The 20445-nt window shown below is 36.3% G+C and overlaps 1 protein-coding gene across 4 annotated transcripts in view; it reads right to left on the bottom strand.

Annotated features, from left to right (window-relative positions):
* The window catches only part of arhgef4 (Rho guanine nucleotide exchange factor (GEF) 4), an 89306-nt gene extending 71420 nt beyond the window's left edge, over positions 1-17886 (bottom strand). For 2 of the 4 annotated variants that reach the window (XM_056257010.1, XM_056257006.1), the window contains exons 1-2: positions 17514-17886; positions 14818-14847 (exon numbers count right to left, since the gene is read on the bottom strand). In XM_056257010.1, coding sequence (XP_056112985.1) covers positions 14818-14847; positions 17514-17696 — 213 coding nt within the window. In that variant the 5' untranslated portion in view covers positions 17697-17886. Of the gene's footprint in view, positions 1-6637; positions 6722-14817; positions 14848-17513 lie in introns of those variants that run through there. The other 2 variants (XM_056257007.1, XM_056257009.1) reach the window with 2 other exon arrangements.
* Positions 17887-20445: the final 2559 nt, after the last annotated feature.

A 20445-nucleotide genomic window follows, 5' to 3' on the forward strand; every position in this document is an offset into this window, starting at 1 on the left:
AGAAGTCGAACTGTAAAAAAAAAATTCTAAGGGGATGGGGTGGTAGAATAAAAGTGTACATACGCATTATTCATAAAACATTTATATGACTGTAGTATTGTATGATTGAGCACCAGACTCTCTCTCTCTCACACACACACACACACACACACACACACACTCTCCCTAAATAACTACCTAAATGATGACTTTGGAGGGCACTGAAGTGTTTAGTCTAATCATCATCAAAAGTTTTTTTTTTAATAAATAAAAATAACTTTATAAATAAGTTCCAAATGACAATTATTTTTGAGCCCACACTTTTTAGGGCTCTGTGGATGGTAAAGAGTAAAGACAAAAGCTTTTTTCTAATAAATACATAAATAAACACACATACATTTAGCTAACATATGCATATACTAGTGTTGCACGGTGCACCGATACTTCAAAAGTATAGCGATACTCGGAAATTAAAAACTTCACGATACCTAAATTTATTAGTATCGATTACGATACTTCTAAGAATGACCGCGTTCCAGATTTGTAACAGAGTATTGCATGTTGGTGTGTGCAACGCACGCTTCCAGTGCCTCCCTATGGACGTCTGTGTTTTTCTCCTCATGCGCGTGTGACAGGGCGCGTGAACTGAACGAGCAGAGAGAGAGAGAGAGAGAGAGAGAGAGAGAGAGAGAGAGAGAGAGAGAGAGAGAGAGAGAGAGAGAGAGAGAGAGAGAGAGAGAGAGAGAGAGAGAGAGAGAGAGAGAGAGAGAGAGAGTGAGTGAGCGAGCCCCAGTCGCGCGCGCGCACTCTCTCTCTCTCTGCGGAGCCAGGCGAAAGTATAAACAAGGCTTCACCGTCTCAAAACTAAGCGCTGTCTTGCTCTCTCTCTCTCCCTCGCACATATTAATCAAAATAATTCGACACGATGGTAAGGTCGGGAGACTAAAGTTTCATGTGGAGCATTCGGAGTTTTTTTTTTTTTTTTTTTAATTACCGCTGGGTGTAAATTGTGGTAAAATACGTTGCCTTATCTTCTCTGAATCGTTCCGCACATTCAGCTGACATAAACCACACTTTAAATAAACGGAAAAAACTATCCAGTCATGAAATGTTTTCTGTGATGACAGTGGGATGTAACCGCCTGGATAATCACACAACGCGCACACGTCCGATAATGACACGTCCAATTCGCGAACTAATGACTCATTTGAACCGATTCGTTTTAATGAATGGTTAAAACAACTGATCTGTCTGAATCGGTGTATAACTAATCGTTAACACTTTGTAATAAGGTTTCATTTATTACATAAATTACATAAAACAAATTAAAACGCTTGTTTTTTCCCCCCGAAAAAGCATATGACTACTTTTTTCCACACAACGCTATCATGAATCGATAAGAGAATCGTTAAAGAATCGGATCGATAAGCAGAATCGTCAGTGGCATTGATATTGATAAAATCTTATGTTTCTTATGATAACTGAGATAATGCTGCTAAATTTATTTATTTTTTTACCTTGAATGTCATTGCTCTAATTTATTTTTTATATTTTTCATATTTCATATTTTGTTCAAATGGTTATTATAGCCTATCTGCTGTTCAAATGTTCATTTATTAGTGTGTTATGATTGGAATGTTGTCCCAGTTTTAAAATAAAGCACAGCAATGATATTTGAGAGTGTTTCTCCCTTTTCAGGAAAAGTATCGAAAAAGTATCGAAATCGCAATTCTTGACTTGGTATCGGTATCGAAACAATAATTTTGGTATCGTGACAACACTAGCATATACCTCAGTGATTACACTTTCAATAATTCAATGCAACTTTGACAACGATCCCTTACTGAATCAACACACTTTAGCTTTGTTCGTTATTCTTTCTAGTGTTATGTCAGAAGATGTTATATCCTTAAACACGAATCAAAGAAATATCATACCTTCTGTTCTCTTCTTTTTACAGAATTTCAAAAGTTGCGTTTGAACCACCATCTGGGCCATTTTGAACTGACCATAAACTTGCTTTACCGTACGCAGCTCGCTACAATAATGAGTTCTGTTTGGTCAATCGCTGTTGTTTATAGTTCGTTAATTATCATACAAAGAGAAGTTTAATATCCCATTTGCATGATACGTTTTACATAATACACAACACTGTTAATCTACTGGGGATGGTAAGGGGAGATGGTGGTTTTACAGCTTTTTTTAGGGGGGTTTACCAAGGGGGATGCCATACCCCTCGCATCCTCCCTCAAATCGAGTCCTGATTATGACATTATTTCCATAACAATTAAGCAAATTTCTCCCAATTCCTAATTATCGTAACGCAAAATATCTCATTATTAATACTAGGTATACTGTAAAAACAAATTAATTTATTTCTTAAATTGTTATGTATTTATTTATTATGATAGTATTTATTGAAATGCATTTAATTCATGCTGATTTAAATAAAAATAAATGTAGTATTGAGAATCTAATGAGAATCACTGATGACAAAAAAAACTAGAAAAAGTCTAGACATATTACTTACAATAATGAGATTTTTGGGGGAAATGTTTTGAGTTATGAAAATAATCTCTAATGCAAAAAAAAACCTTAAATGGTACTATTTTTTTTTTTTTTTACTTTATTAGAATAATATTTTTTTTTTTTTTAAATAATTACAAAGTATATAAACTGTTGCTAATTCCTTTTTTCAGATTTAGGCATCATATTTTCATGAGATTCCCCCATTTATTTGATTATGCAGACAGAGATGTCAAATTAAGGGTACTGTGGTATCAAAATTAACATTTCTAATAGTTCACTGGAGCAAACATAATTCTCAAAGTGGGATCACATGGGAACAGAGTAAACCTTTCAAAACTGAGAACAGTGGCCTACAACCTGTACAGAACTACATTAGGCTGCTTCACAGAAGAGCTATATGATAAAAATGTGATGTCAAATCTCAAATGTACACACATACTGTATACAACAAGAGTTCACGAGGCCAGTACTGTGACGAATCAATGGAATCCATGATATATTTACAGGCTTCACATCTAAACAATGGAGTTTTATTCAGTAATCCGTGGTATATCCGTGATGTGATATAGCCTATTTACACTGTAAAAAGTAAAACATTGGTGTTTTTCGTTTGATTTTTTTTTTTTCATTCCAATAGCCTAAAATTATTAGATTGTTAAGTAAAATTACATTTTGTGATTTGTATGTGTCTTTCAGTCTATTTTCTTAGATTGGTACAATATAAAATTATAACATTACAATGAATTTTAAATTATACATTCGATCAAACGACTTTTATTAGATAAAGCATGGTTTGCGCATGCGCACACGTGAAAACTCGAGAGAAGGTTCTAGAAGAGACCGAGCGCAGAAGTCGGAGAGTCATCTGTTGAACAACGCGAAGCGAACAGGACACGTTTGTCAGGTAAGGGGGTACCATTCAGCATTTAAATACTTGAAAAGTATTAACGTCATATCATTTTAATGAACAGACACGCAGATTAGAAGTTATTATAACATTCATTTTGACATTATAGTGGTAAGTAGCGTTAACGCGCCATTTTACAGCTAGGTGCTAACGATTTTCCAGGGAAATCCAAGAACTTAAGATTATATACCGTTAGACCGATTGAATGGATATTATGAAAGGAAAAAATGATGAATGTTGTTAAAAAAACGATGTATTCATGACTGAGTTTTGAGTAACGACAATTAGCTGCTAACGTTAAATGAATCACCTCAATATGGGAGTGACGTTTAAGTTAGCTAGCTAACAACTTAACGTTAACGTTTCCCGCCCAGAGTTTAAAGTCAGGCTAACTGCCTCTCCCCCGGCTTTCAATATGAACGCAGATTTTATAACGTTATGTTTTATGTATTAAATTTGCGAAGGCGGAAATTAATGTGAGGAAAATAAATTTACACTTTGAAACTGCAAAACTAAAACGGATTAATGACTGTTTGGATTTGAATTTTAGGAAAGCTGCTGCTTGGTTGGCATGGTTCCTAGTTTTGGGCAGTTTTGGTTGTCTGTCAAGTCTTCACTGACACGGGTAAGTTGTTTTTGCGTTCAATACAGATTGCAGGGCAGGAGCAAATGATTATTGGAGAAGTCAAGGTAACTTTACTGTGTTTCAATAAAAACAGTCTTTTTAATAAACTATATGTACACTTACAAAGTTATCAATGCCTTGTTTCAAATGTTAGAACCTTAATTATACTACCAACGAAGTGTGGGGCTACTTTGAACCTTGTTTATGGTTTATAAAACAGTGATTTATACTGAGCATGATGCCCCTAACACTAACATTGTGAGCTTTTTGCACCTTTAGGCTAAATGTGTTCTAAATGTGTCAGGCAGGCATGGCATTATAAAAAAAAATGCTCCATGATGAATGGTCAAATTTTTTATCATGTTTCATTATACTTTGTCTTTTTCAAACCGTATTTCTACTGTATGTGATAAAAAAGGAGCATGTTATTTTAATGAATGCATTTTGTTCAGGTCGTGGACAACACAAGGAGGGAATCAGTTCTTAAATGTTTATTCATCTGCTTTGGTGAATCTGTTCACCATCTCATCAAGAAAATTCAGGTACGTACATCGCTCAGCAATCCACGCACATACTTCCATACTGTACATACAGTACATACAAAAAATTAGAATGTAGTCTAAGTTCAGTAATTTGAGAAAAAAAAGTTACAAAAAAGTGTAACTCATGCATTATATATATATATATTTCACGCAATTATTTGTGCTACTTCTGTTGATTGCAGCTTATAGCTATGTTCACGTATATGCACTAAATACCTGGTATTTTGGCCTCCTTTTGCTTGAATTGCTGCATCAGTATGGAGGCAATCTGCATGTGGCACAGCTGAATGCCCAGGTTGTTTTAAAGGTTGTATCAGCGATTGCAGGCACAAACATAAATGATCATTCATCCTCATGATCCGCTAACTGCACGCCCCATAAGCAGGCCGTCAAAAAAAAAAAAAAAAACGCGTCTGTAGGCAGCCTAGGCTACGAGATCTGTACCCAAAAAATAAAAGACGGCAACAGTGCTACCAACCACTCATAGTGGTTCCACAAATAGTGTTCCAAACAATTACTGACGTGGAAAAAATAGTGTTCCAACCAATTACTGACTGAACATGAAAATGCTTTTCTTAAGGCATACATTCTGTATTACAAATCCTTGTTTTTATTGGTTATATGTGATATTTTAATTTTCTGAGATACTCCATCAACTGTTTGGTTAGCACTCTTTATTCATTACTATGTATTGTCTCGCCAGGATATGCCAGGTGATAGCCGGAGCAACCAATGGCCATCTTCATCAGTGAGAGCATTGAGAGCACAGAGGTCCTCAGTAACGTGCCCTCAACTGCAGCTGCTGTAACAGTTTTATTTGGACTGCATGTGCTAAACCTCAAATTTCCAAAAGAACTGAAATTAACTATGTCGCCTCTGCACTCTGCTGCATTGTCAATGAATGACTGACAGCCTCCATTTCAGTACTTTGATGAACACACACACAGGATGGGAGAAACGCCTTTACCCCAGTCTCAACTACATCGTAATAGTAGTTCAGTAGTTGTTTGTTGTTTACTGAATGTGGCAATATCTATGTTTTGTATTTGATTTACATTTATTTCTTCTGACAAAAATTTCTGAGAGAACCAGACCAATTGTTTTTAGGTATTTGTTCTTTTTTCTTATTATTGTTCTTATGATATATTCACATTTTAATACTGCTATATATGAAATTCAATTTGAAATGAACTGATTACTTGAACTGTCTAAGAATTACAAGTGTAAGTTTGTTTTGCCAAAAAAGAGTCTAATCTTAAAAACAGTGATTTTCATTCAAGACTTAATAAATATTTAAAAGAACGTTTGATCTGACTCATTGATGTTATGCCAATTGTGAAGCCTTTTGTATTATTTGGAATGAATATTTCAGATTGAAGAAAACTCAATTTAGATCAAGTCTGCTAAAAACACTTTTTTTTATTTAAGCCAATTTAAAATAATGATTTACACCAAATTCAGAAAAGAGTTTGCATGAAATCAAGTCTGTTAAAAACCTTCTTTTTTCCATTTAAGCCAATTTAAAATATTGATTTACAACAAATTCAGAAAAGAGTTTGCATGAAATGCAGAAAATTAGTTTGAACTGAATGGTTTCTGAACATTAGGCCAATGTAAAATCTTTATTGTGAATGGTTACTTCAATTTTATTAGGTTAATCCAATGTTTCACTTTTTACAGTGTATATACAATAACAAATTATTGTCTTAACTATAGAAAACTGCAGAGCACAAATGCCATAGTGGTTCTATCAATGAAGGATTAAATCATAAAATATTTTTAAAAATTGGCAAACCAACTCCCAACCTCTCAGTGTAAAACAAAAACAACATTGGTGGCTACATTACAGCGTGGTGTAAAATAACATGGCTGAACAAAGAACAATGTGTTTGACCTATATACAGGTGTCTGCGCTGTAAAGTGTACATCGATGAGGCTTTTGAAGTAAAGAAACTGAGAAACATTGATGACAATATAGTCATCTCATGTCCAAAAGGAAATGGATTGGTCAACTGACCACAAAAAGATTTACATCAAGTAGTTTCTCAGACATACCTGTGCCATGTCTCTGTGGTCACAGCCTCTGTTTGGCATCCTAACAGCCACTCTTCTCAGAAAGCTGATCTGAGTTCAGCCAGACTGGCTCCCAGAGTCCATTCATCGCCCCTGACTGCTCCTCAAGCACTGAGACTTCCAGTTCCCTCACTCCACAGCCTGTGGCACAAACAGTGACACGAAAACAAAGGAGGAGGAAGGAAGAAGCCCATCCCAAAACACAGAGTGAAAGAGGGAGGAAGAAAATGAATAAGAGAAAAGGGCCAGTCAGGACAGCCTGACGGCGCTAAGAAATTCAGGTTTTCTGAATAAAGAGACCGAGAGAGACCAATCGCAGTGGAGCGGGTTCCCTCCTCCTCTTCTCCTGGAGGATGCTTAATCATTTCTCAGAGCGGTTTTACAGGTAAAGTCTGTGTGCTCCGTTTATTTTAACTACAGTGTGTTTTGCATGGCAGTGTATCCTCATGAGGTTTGCGCAAGATTAAGTGCTATATTTTAAAGAGATAAAACGTGAAGGCCAGGTGGACAATAGAGGAAGGAATATAAAACGCTTTCTTTCAAGCGAAAGGGAGTGATTCGCCTCAATTATTGAGAGCGGTGTTTCACAAAATAAGCAGTGTTTTTTGTCATATGAAGTAACTTAAGTAACACTGCCCATTAAAGGGTTAGTTCACCCAAAAATGAAAATTCTGTCAGTATTTACTCACCGTCATGTTGTTCCAACCCCGTAAGACCTTCGTTCATCTTCGGAACACAAATTAAGATATTTTTAATTTTTATATAATTCTTCAGTCACTTGTCCTCATGAACACCACAGTGACTTACCTGAAAGAATCAGTGTTTTTGAAAGAATCGGTTGAGTGAATAATTCAATGACTCGCTCGTAAAGACCTTTGCGTGATTCATTCCTGAATTGATTGTTTTTGAATGAATGATTAATTAACGATGTAACCTGACACCCATCACTGAAAAATTCCCACCACTAATGCACAGACTGACAGTCTTTTGTTAATATTACTACTAAAATGTCATTTTAATCCAATCATTTTGTGTTGTAATTTCAGTTTTCTAGGTTTACAACCCACTTTTTTAAAATCACTCAACAAAAATCATTATCCACAGGTCAGCTTTCATATGTGCAGGTTCTAGTGCTTCAATAAATAAACAAATTGCCAGTTCGAATCTGGCACACCTCCTGCAGCCCTTCGCCTGTGGCAACTACCTCCGAAGAAGAAGAGTGTGCGTGAGAAGTCGCTTTATTCTAAAAGGAGAGGGAATGAAAAGAAAAGCAAGCACTTCCAGATCTCTTTGTTTAGGCCATAACGAATACCCCTGAATAACTGTCTCTCTCTTTCTCACTCTCACTCTCTCTCTCTCTGTCTCTGTCTCACCTAGCATGAAGCATGAATCTTGCACTAAATACTAACATATTATGGTCATAATGAATGCAGCCACCAAATGAAAGGCCATTGTTCCAGGCAGGCATGTGACTTTTATTACTGCGAGTGATCAAAATCAGTTATTCGGTGTTGGGCGGGTTGAGGGGGAGCGAGCACAGAGGGAAGTTGTCAGTCAGAAGCTGAAAGAGGTCACAATGCAAGTGGGGCGGTACATGATAATGAGGAGCTCTTTCCGATGCCTGACTGATTATCGGACCACGTAAAAAATGCGACACTACGCTGAACTTCAAATGCGCGGACAAAACACACTGTCATTCCAGTTAATCCACAGAGGAAAGATCCGAAGCATAGAAACAACACAACTACTGCCAACTCTCTTTAGCTCCTCTTTTCACATCTCTGTGGTTCCCAGACATTTTTAGTGAGTACAGTAGTGTTTAACCCATTGTCTAAAGAAGTCTAAGGAGAGTAATTATGGAGCGTGTATCCAGAGATCTTTACTCATGGTGAAGTTTACCCTGGCAGTGCGCGGCTATCATCCGCTCGCCACATGAGAGTTTGCCGCAGCCAATGCAGCGCTCTAAAGCCAGCTCTGAGGTTCAGCACTGGGTCAGGAGAGTGACAGGTTACTCTTCCGGTCCGCAAACAAGAAGGGCAATGCTGGGACTTTAGGTGATTACGGACTATTATTAGAGTTAATGTGGGAGTTTATGACTGATGTAGCATTATTTGCATGTTTGTGGCATTATAACTCATGCTTCTAGCTTGCACTGCATCTAGGGCACAGCCCTTCAAAGCATACTTCAGAGGAGCATGTGACCAGAAATCTAAGAATATGTCTCCAGGCTCGCTGAGTATAAAAGTATGCCGTTTAAACCATGTAAATACTTACTGTAACTGTAATACATACACTGTATATAGCCCATGATTTTCATAAGTCTAAACTGAGAGCAAACTGCGCAGATGGAACCATTAGATCGATATAAAAATACAAAAATATGCATTTGTGCAAAGTAAAATCCTGAAGGTTTAATGTCAACATTCTTAAACACTCAGACCTATTTTAAATTAAATGTCACCCTGTACTCAAAGGCTAAACGCCCAGGAGATGATTTAAGTGACACTTGGCTGAGTTTATTACTGTAAAATAGGTACAAGCTGAGACATGAAGAGGCAGATTGATGTTAAGCTGGAAAAGCATGAAATCCTTCCAGTATTTCATCTCCTGAAAAATCCCTTTCATTAAAGGCAACTGTGTTTACCTTCACTTTTAAAGTTTTATTTAGTATAACACGCCTCATTATTCAAATAATAATTTTACATTTACATAATTATATAAAATGATGCGTATGATCAGAGAAAATTAATATATTTTACTGAATAACAAATTTAATTATTTTGATTTTCCATTTCATGCAAACTTTAGAATAATCAATTAATAATATTTTTTTTTAATAATATTTCACAATATTACTTTTTACTGAAACATTTGATCAAATAAATGAAGCCTTGGTGAGCATAAAATACCTCTTTCAAAAACATTTTTTAAAAATCTTACGGAGTCCAACCCCAAAATTTTTAATGATAGTGTATCAGTGATCTTAATAAGCTCCTAACTGCTTTATTGAAGAAAATTACAAAAAAGGTACAACCAAAGCATGTCTGTATGTTTTCAAAAATGCCTTATTGGCTCAATTATCAAGAACAGAAAGCTACATAAATCACTCAGACAAGGACTGAAAGATTGCGCCTCAAACTCTCAGCATGAATAAGATCTGTGACAGAAGCAAAGCGACGCCAAGATCGTTCTGTGGAATAAACAAAGTTCAGTAGTGTAAAGGTGCTGCTGTTAAATATATCAAGAGCTCTGCATAACACTAGCCTATGAAGGAGGGTGGAACAGTAGACGCTATCACTCAAATAAGTGAAACAGAGGATGGCACTCAAAAGAGCCATATTTGAGCTCAAAAATGAAAGGTTTTATGGTCAAATGACACAAAAATCAAATCAGTATGGCACAAATCTAACAACCTGCACTTCAAAAACACAGAACCAAGAAGTGTGACAAATCCTTCACTACTCAACCAACCAGAAGAACAACAAATATGCCAGGATTAATGAGTCAAATACATTCACAACTGTAAGCAAATATGCTTATCTTAACATACTTAAGCCTACTTTGTCATATTTGATTCACAAATTTCTAAAGCCTCTAATTATCAACATGATCAAAACGTCGCTGAAACCCCTCTTGTACACAATCTACTACGTGCCTTTTGTTGTTTGATTGATGGTTCATACTTTTTAGCAAGTAAAAGGCCTTTACTGTCATTCTAAAAAGGTAAATGTGAAAATAACTTTAATATTGTTAGAAATATTTAAAGATGAACACTTTAGTTTTAGATTAGGTATACTTAATTATCATTCCTTTTTTTTAGAAAAAATCATGTTAAAATGTATCAAATATGATACATCAGGCTTTAGTTTTGAGGAATGTTTATTTGGACATTTCTCAATCATCAGTGTAGTGCGTGGCAATCAAAAACTACAGAGCTTTAATCATAAAACTAAGCATTTAAATATCATCTTATCAGACATATTATTGGGAGATATAGAGTAACAACTGATATTTATTTTCTGTAAGTTGTCTGCTACAATGATCTCAATGGTTTATTAAATTTGTAATTTCTGGCCATATAAATATCAGAAACTGCACCAAATTTCATAGTTTGGCTCAGTTTGGGCCTTCTCAGGTACTATATGAGCTCCATGTATACATTATTATTTCATGCTTTACAGGGTTAAAGGGTAACTAAACCCCTGGTCAGAGCCTGACTCCACCCACTGGCAATATTTGAAAAATGCTGGAAAAGTGGGCGGAGCCCAGCGGAGATAGAGGGGATGAACGGATACTCTAGTCCAGGGGTTCTCAAAGTTTTGATAGGTGAGGGCCAATTTAGGAACCCAACATTGAACTGAGGGCCGCCAAAGTGGCGGGGGAGAAAACGAAGAAAAAAAAACTGAAAAGAAAATCCCATTTGAAATTATTTTAATGACCAGGTTGCATCTCTACAGTTTACATTAGTTGCAATAAACACATTTTAATTCATAACTGAGGCTAAACCTGGCAAAACTTGTGAAAATTTTTTGGGGGGAGAGAAAGAAACTTTTAAAATAGAAGCTTACCAAACAAGTCATCATCATCATTTATTTCTATCATTGCTTGTCTGTCGCGTTTCCATTATTGCAGATTTGCATATTATCTATCTTTTTTAACCTGTAACTGAAAAACGAAAAATGAAAGGTTGTTGTCTTTTTAAAACGCAAAGTTGAACAAAAATTTAATTTGAACTGGCTTCACCAACTGCTGCGCAAAGTAAATATCGACAGACTTTTTCAGATTTTTGTTTAAATGACTTTCTGCCCCTTTATTAAACATTTTAAATATTCACAAATTAATATGGAAAACATGTCGATTTTACTGGTTTTCTAAGGCCAAATTAGAACCACAACAACAAGACTAACAAATTAGAAAATTTATATTTTTCCCGCAGTGATGAATGAGAAGAGCCATATAGCCTGTACGTGTCTGATCTAGCCTGATTTATAGGTGAGTTATAGGCTAATGATAATAAATGCGTCTGAAAAAACAGCGAGGCATTTTAATTGTTTATTAATAAACTATTGTTTTCTAAGTGTCGGCTAAAAACATATCTCCATCTCCGCTGTTAAGCAGATGCGCTTTTAGAGAGAAATCCACCTTTCATACGGATTACATAATCAGGTATTTGCTTTCGATTCGAGTTTGTTTGTTTAAAAGTGCACATTTTAAGCTTTAGCCTACATAGGCTATATTTTGTTTCAGTTCTCGCGCTCCAGTTCACGGAGATCATGAAAGCGCGTAGTAGCCTAGGCTACTGATTGTTTTATTTTATTTTACAAAAGCACGTTTTCTTGTTATGAGTTTACACAAACAAAAGTAGTTGCGAATAATGCATTATTATTTTCTGTATGACCAGAAATGATAGACTAGTTTAAGTTGTTTCCACTGTTGATAGGAAAATGGAAGTGTTCGCGCCCGCGAACATTTTGAAAGGTAATGGAAACGCGGCTATTAATAAGCTTGACATTGTTAAGATTATTATTAAGTCACATTGAATATTGATTACTTGGTCAACATACCCTTTTAAATTGCAATGAGATTTGTGGTGCTGGTTTCGGTTGGCCACGATTCCTATTTCTGTGTAGACAACCACTGTTCCTGGTGGCCTTGGGTGAGGTCAAGTGCGATCGGTCGGTCGGACCATGTAATTACCGCTTATGCCTATGGATGCCGCTAAACACCACTAAACGGAGATATTCATTTTTTCAAAGCAATAGTTTTAACAGTTTTACAGATGTTATCGCGGGCCGCCAGAAATGTTTCGGCGGGCCGCCATTGGCCCGCGGGCCGCACTTTGAGAACCTATGCTCTAGTCTATCCTGATCGTTTTCAATACTCGCAATTCCAACTCCTGACTCGCTACAGTGGTTGACGAAACAAGATGGTTTTTATACTGCCATGGACGTGGTAGCTCGTACCAAGGGCGTGGTAAGCTGAAACCTGCTTACGTCAGCTCTCACCGCTACCGTCATGAACTAACGCAAACATCCAATAGGAAAATTCAACTGCAGTAGCCACCGTTCAACCTGAAGAGGGCAGCACTCAGACGTTTTTACACCATATATTGTAGAATTAAAACACTTTATACCCAAATGTCAAAAAAGTTACTCGAATCAATGAACAGCACTAATAAAGCCACAGTCTTACAGAATATTAATTTAAAAAAGTTGGTTTAGTGTTTAGTTACCCTTTAAGGTTGTCATTGCTGAGGTACAAAATATCAAAATGCATGCAGTCCTATTTCCTATGTCATTTATATTATGCAAGATGCCTATTATCCAGTTTAAATTCACCAAAAGCTATTTGAATGGGTGGGATTTACAGGCTATGATTCTCTAGATCAAATTGCCTTATTTTTCTGTACATAAATACCAAGTTCTGGCATGCAACTCTAGATCCAATGAGTGGCCAATGAGCTGCGGCTCAACATTCAAATACCGGTAGTGTTGCTGTTACCAGTCTGCAGTAGGGGTGGGGGAAAAAATCGATTCTTAGATGCATCGCGATGCGGACGTGGACGATTCTGAATCGATTCACAATTGTCAAAAATCGATTTTCAAAAAAAAAAAAAAATTTTTTTTAGATATATATTTATAATAACGTAATATTGACGGAACGCGAAAGACGGAACTCTGAAGCGCGGAAGTGCAGTGGCCGGACCGTCTGTGGCGTGCACATAACAGACGCGGACGCGATGGCTGAGCGCCAAATCCAAACACCCTCCTCGTTAAAAGCTGACGTGTGGAAATATTTTGGCTTCTGAAGTTGAAGGGGGAAAGGAGCTGGACAAGAGCCACACTAGTTGTAAGCTTTGTAGAGTAAAACTAAAATATTTCGGAAACAAGACACATGAAGCCAAATGACACGTTTCCAGCCAGAGGAGGAAAAACACTCGGCTGTAACGTTACCGGTCGTTGTTATATTATTAATTTACTACAAATATGCTGCTGCTAGTTCAGACACACATGTATTTTCCTGTTGGTTCTTTGCAATGTTAATAAAATATATTGTACGTTAATTCTTTATGGGTCATTACTTTGTACTTTTAAAGCAAAGTATTTATAGTCACACACACACAAAAAAAAGATTCTGATAATCGATTTAGCATCGAATCGCAGCCCTCTGAATCGTAATCGAATCGAATCGTGAGGTGCCTAGAGATTCCCACCCCTAGTCTGCAGAGCACTTTCAGAAACCCTCCACCTTCCCCAGCTCCACCTGTATAGATCTGCCTACGAGGGGTTATTTCATGTATGTTACATGTGCAGCAGCAGATGAACTAACTACATATAACCTCCAATTATAATAACACTTAAGCTGAATAGTTTAACCTGACCCCTGACATAACATAATTGACTTAAAATTACATCATTAGTGCCAACAAAATAAAGTCAATGTTACAGCAAAAACTAACAAGCACCTGGCCTATTCATTCCTACTGAATTAAATTGTACGCAACAATATTAGACAACATTTCAATAAAACAAGAATGGAAGCAAACAAATTGTGCGACAGGAATCAGCAACTACTGGTGTAGAAAAGAGTGGTAAACTATCAGGACTAATAATTCCATTTACTAAGAGGCAACACTGCCTTAAACTGCGATGCATAAAACCAACATAATTTTCTGTCCTGTTCATGCCTGATTAGAGCAATACAACACACTGCAAATCTTCTGTTCATGGTGTCAGGAGAGTGCACCAACCATCTGCAGACACTACACCTCAAAGCATTGCATAACTCCTTAGCAACATCCGACAAGTTAAGGCACAGCCTCTACAGGGGTGAAGGCAGATAGGCTGTTGGCAGCGTATACGAGGAAAAAGCACAATATGTCCTGATGGTGCATGCTTGATCCTCAGTGATTACATCAAACCCGTTGGCTGAATGGTGCTTAGTGGGATTAAATTCAAATGAATGAATCCTCATATTAAATGGAAAATGGCAGATCTAATAGTATTGTGCATTTATTAGACAATGAGCTCAAACTATTTCAATGTGGCAGTGTTAAAATGATTTAAATGAATTGAATGAGAATTATGGCAATGATTTAGCGCATGTGAATTAGGGGTCTTCAGGTTCATCAATCTCTGACTCAAAAGAAAGACTGAACTTACCTGGGGAAGAACTGCCGACGGGCTTAATCTCTGGAGACACACAAAAAGGAAACATAAAAGACAGTTTCAAGGTGTGTTTTGAAGTACCAACAATTCTGAACAGAACATAAGCAAGGCATGCATTAGCCTTAAGGCAAATTGTTGACATGAACATAAAACCCAAGGAACTGGTATACGGCACAACTGAAACAATCATTCGATATTTTAGTGTTTAATTAGGGTGAGGTAAACAAGACGTTATTAATGCACAGCACATACCTACAGTATTATGACTTATTTTGAGGTAAAACAGGTCTCTTCAATGAAATTAGTTTTAAAGCCTAGCCTAGTGTAGTTAAAAGTAATATTACCAAATAAACATTAAACAGAAAATGTAACCAAATAAACATTCAACAGAAAAAAAGCTAACCCATGGTGCTTGTTAAAAGCTACTGTTTCTTGTGCAACTCTTGTTCAGTCATAAATGTCTTAATAAATACATGCCTTTGTTTGATCTACCAGCCATCCATATGGTTCTCCACTATTTAAAAAAAGTTCCTGCTGTGCTTTAAAGTCGGTGTTCATTCTTAACCAATCAAAACTATTAAAACCAGTTCAAGGTTGTGCTGTGACTGTGCTGTGTTTCATTGCAAGGATGCTAAAAAGGTAAAGAGTTTAGGTTCAGGATTCATATCATCTTTAATTAAACCTGATTAAGTTGTCCAATTTTATCCAAATACATTAGGAAGCCAAGGAATAGGCTCACTGAAGCTTATTGAAATAATAGAGTCTATTAAAAAATACTAATAATACAAACTGCAGTCTTTTATTCCCTAAAGAGTCCACTTTGTTGCTGATGTTTGGGCATGCAGAGGTTCTTTAGCTACGCCTTGCTTTGAATAAAAGATGCTAAACCCCAGATAAACCCCTAATAGGTCATTGAGAACTGAAGTGCTTGTGATTTACAGCTGTTACATTCATGGAAAGGTTCAAATGGCAGCAGTTCAAAGACTGGTTGAGGGGATAGTGCATGGATGCAGTCAGCCAGCCATTAGACATTTCAGTGCCCTAAGAAACACTCCAGTGTTGGAACAAGTTCGAAGATTTGGCTGCATTTTTCCTGGCAAATATGGAGCCAATACAAAAAATATATATAGGTCAAATTTATCTGTTGCTTAATTGGAAATCGCTTAACTTTTGAGTTTTGAATTCATTTGTTAGGCTCAAGGAGATCAGATATGATTTAATCAAGGGCATAGATCATAATCATTACAATTACAGCCGACCCTAGCAATTTTAGGGAGATAATCCTTACTTTTCACAGACACATACCCCCCAATAGCCAGAGTGATGATGATGTCACAACTTTTAAGTGCCTCATACCGTGTCATGATTGGGGTATAAAAGGGGTGTGATTGAGGGGAAGGGGTAAATAGTTAAATACTGATGAGCTTAACAGACCCCCTGGGTTGAAGCAGGTGGAGGGTCTGACTCTACTCAAAGCAATTTAAACTTTCTAAGGAGTGAATCTACTGTGAGGCATATCTTCGCCATCTGTTATGAACAAGACCATACTCTCAGTTGTTTTCAACCAGTAAATCAGAAAATTAGTAAAATTTAGTTAAAAAAAATAAATTAAAATAAAATAAAAAAGCACAAAATTAAACTGACATATTTTTTAATTCATTAATTTTTTTATGACATATCATTATGACAAATATTTTGAGATATAAAAAATGTTAAGAACCACTGCTTTAGATATTATTACAAAAGCAGCTGTCAAGTACAGTATATGCCAAATATGCTTCCTCTCTAAATAGTATGGCTATTCCCTCTAAAAGGGAAGTTCTTAATGAAAGTTATTAAATATTTCGGAGAAAATTTTTATACCGGGGCACCCTGAGTTTGTACAGGCTGAAAACCCCATATCTAATATAATAATTATACCTACGGTTTTTATGACAACATTATTTGAGAGGCAAACATTTCTACTTATAAAATATTTTTTTCATTTTGCACAGCTATTTAAGTTAACTTCCACAAAATGGTAAACATTTTATAAATTTAAAATAAAATGGTGACACAGCACCTGAGATATAGCTACACTTTTTCTCCTATAAGGCAAAAAAAATATAGATATTTTCTAACTTGTCTTGTTTTTTTGTACAGATATATAAACATTATTAAAGCATGAAATATTTAATTGAGAAGCAAAATTATTTAAGATATTAAGTCTTGTTTTCTGAAAAATGTATCAAAATTAAGTTTGTTTATAGTATTCTTACAAAAAATATCTGCCAATTGGTCAGAAAAAATAAACTTCAAAGCAGAAAAAGGTCATTATTCTTACACCATTGGCAGTTTTTCTTCTCGTTTTAAGCATAATCACTTAATTTTGATAAAACTGAATATCATGTGTCATTTTGCTTCTCAAGTATCTTTAAGAACCTTTAAGAATATTTAATTTGTAGCCTACTGTAAAACAAGACTAAAATACTGAGTTTTTTGGAGTGCAAGTTATTGATGACAGTTTAGATGTTATTATATAATTTGTGTCAACCACCCAAATAGCATTGATTTATATGTATATAATCCAGACTAGTATGCAGAACATCATTACTGTCAGACGGTTAACAACTTTGGGCCTGACTTTATTGTGGAGCGTTTAAATATTGTTCATAACTTCAAATTGTGCTTTCAAATGCAGCATGCCTTACCTGACACAACTTCACAACTGTCCAACAAAATATGTAGGCGGAGAGGGAAAACTTAGCCGTCATGTATCGCTCCGGTAAGCAGGCGAGATGCATCTGCACCTCATCCAGTCCCCCGTCTCCAGCAGAACGCTCCAGTTCACAGCCATGCGTCCCAGTACCGTTCCCAGCGTCAGACTCTTCCATGTTTACAATGACTTCAACAAGTTTAAAAGTTCTTTAAAACAGGCAAAACGTGCTAACTGTACCTGTCCGCTTCATGTTGGTTGTTATTAAGTCATCTGAATGTCATAGAAGGCAAAGGCTCTTGAACAGTGCATGACATTTGTGTGTACTCAACCGCAGGTGATAGTGCAATGTTTATTTCATCGCTGTCAGTGGTTAACACATATTTTCCAGCTCCGCGAAAAGCGAGATGTACTTGCGACGCGACGGTGTATAAAAAGCAGTGCAAAAGTCTCTGGTGTGGTATAACAAATTCCAGCGTCCCACGTTGTTTGTCGGTGACAGTCAGGGGGGGAGAGGAGGCAGAGTTTCAGATCCAACACCTCCTCCAACTGTACACTACACCGTAAACGAGCGACGCGACGAGACAAACCAGAACGCACCCATTATGAACGGCGAATCTGAGTACACTGCGAGCATTCGAGCGTGAATTGTAGACGGAATTCTGACGTCAACACCCAATGGACCAATCAAAGACTTCGTTTACGCAAACAGCGCGACGCGACAAACTAAAACACTCGCTTGCACTGTAAACAACTATAGTACAGAATGCGGTGTGAATTATATGAGGTCAATTGGTATTTTAAGTAGGCTATAATTATACAATAATAGGTGTTTGTTTGTTTTTTGTCTGTAAAGAGCCACAATACCAAAAAGCTGTATTCTTTCTGAGTTATTTCACATAGCCTATCCAAGGACCCTCATCCAGACAGGGACCCCAATATAACACTTTATGATAACTTTTATTAAAAACATTAAATATTATTATTACATTTTAATTAAAGATTTAAACCCCCTGTCCCCATGCAGTATCTTCTGTGAAGTTCACAGACCTCTGGTTGTAAACCCTGGACATAAAAACATTAAGTTCTTTATTGTATTACATGACATTATTGTAATGTGATTAGAGGAAAAAGTTAAAGTTAATGGCTCTGCAAAGTCGTTTTACACCCACATTCAATCCCAGACTTGTTGATGTGATTTTGTCTTAAAGCACAGCCGGCGCCAGGCCTGATACAGGGCTCTGTTCGGTTACTGTTGTTTGCTTTGCTATTGTTCTGTCTATTAAGCAATGTCTGAGCTAGTCAATACATACAGTGCTGACACCTCAGCTCATCTGCTTTGGAAAAGAGCCAACATCTGAGTTTGAAATCAACCACTAATACAAAAAGACAATGTAAATGCACATGGATTCATAAATAGGTTTTTATTAATACTCCAGTCAGGCAAGCACATCAATATAAATATTGCACAGAACTATGATAATTGTCAGCTGCCCTGTCTTGAAAAGAATATAATGGCACTAAGAGGTGACAAAATAACTGTTTTTATTTTAAATACTCCATTCCAACAATATCTGCACTTTACATAGTTTATAGCCTACAATATCATGCAACACATTCGTTTTGCAATATAGTCATTCATATTGTTAGGATATTGTCAGTCTTTCATGCTATTATCTGTATCTAATTCTTGGATTTTGACAGCTTATCCTGAGAAGTAATATAATCACATCTTTACAAGAAATACAGCGACGCAGATATAACAATTCAATTTGACCAATTTAAGTATCAAATAATATGAAAACAAGTAAGCTATCTGAAAAGCTTCTGTTCAATGCTAACATTTTTAATGCCAAACTACAGTGCTTTTATTGAGGATTATCATTGCCTTATACTGACACCCACCCTGTACCAGATGTTGTTACGGTTGATGCTGATCTAATGGAAAACAGGTTGAGGCCCTGAAATATAATACTTCACTAATAGCTGCTATAGGTTTTGGCAGAAAGGGCGTCTTCGAAATTGGCTTACTTTTGATTAGAGCAATGATTGCATGCATATACAGACAATTCTATAAGGTACCATTTCCTTGGTATCCAACTTAGATTTTATCCTTTCAAAATATGAAATTTTGGTTTATTTATATACACATCCATCACCATTAAGAGAATAATAATGGCCCAAATAGTTAAGTTCAATGTTAACAGATATCTACCCCAATATAGATGTGCAGATGTCTATATTTAAGCAGATAACTGTCTGCTCAAAGATGTGAAGACATATATAGAAATAGTCATACCAGGGGTTGTATTTATGGGAATTCTGTTCAAAAACAACCCCAGCTGGACTTTTGCGGTCTAGGTTTAGTTGTTGAGTTGAAATATTTACCAAGTTAAAAAAAATAGGGCCGAACTGGCAGAATTGCATTCCAAAATGGACAAAGACGACAAGTAAAAGTGCCACCTGCCGCCTTTGTGAAGAGGCCTACTATGTATGAATGGAGCCTTTTTTTGGTAGCACTCATCAATTCTGGTCACATCAGCCAGATCAGAGGCGTTCTTTCAAAGGCCTACTTTACCTCATTTATTCACTGATACACAATTATTCGTCTCCGTTTTAAACTCTAATTGGACAAATGAAAATGCAAACTTGATTCCATTGCAATGTCTCCAGCTGTCCCAATCCTTTCAAAGAAATTGGCTTTTTCTCTTCCAAACTCCAGAATAGAGCTTTTCAAATAGCTTGTCAGATTGTTTTGATATGCAAAAACAACCCAAGTATAACTTCCCACAATGTATTTTAAATTCCGTAAGTGAACATGTGAACTGTAGTTTCAAAAAGTTTTCTCTATTAAGACAACAGTTTAAAATGTGTCCGTTGGACATTAATAAAGTGTTATAGTTATTGCACTGGTATGTCTTTGATCC

This window comes from Rhinichthys klamathensis, unplaced genomic scaffold (assembly GCF_029890125.1).
Source record: "Rhinichthys klamathensis goyatoka isolate OS25496 unplaced genomic scaffold, OSU_Roscu_1.1 h1tg000134l_1, whole genome shotgun sequence".
In the NCBI taxonomy this organism is placed as follows: Eukaryota; Metazoa; Chordata; class Actinopteri; order Cypriniformes; family Leuciscidae; genus Rhinichthys; species Rhinichthys klamathensis.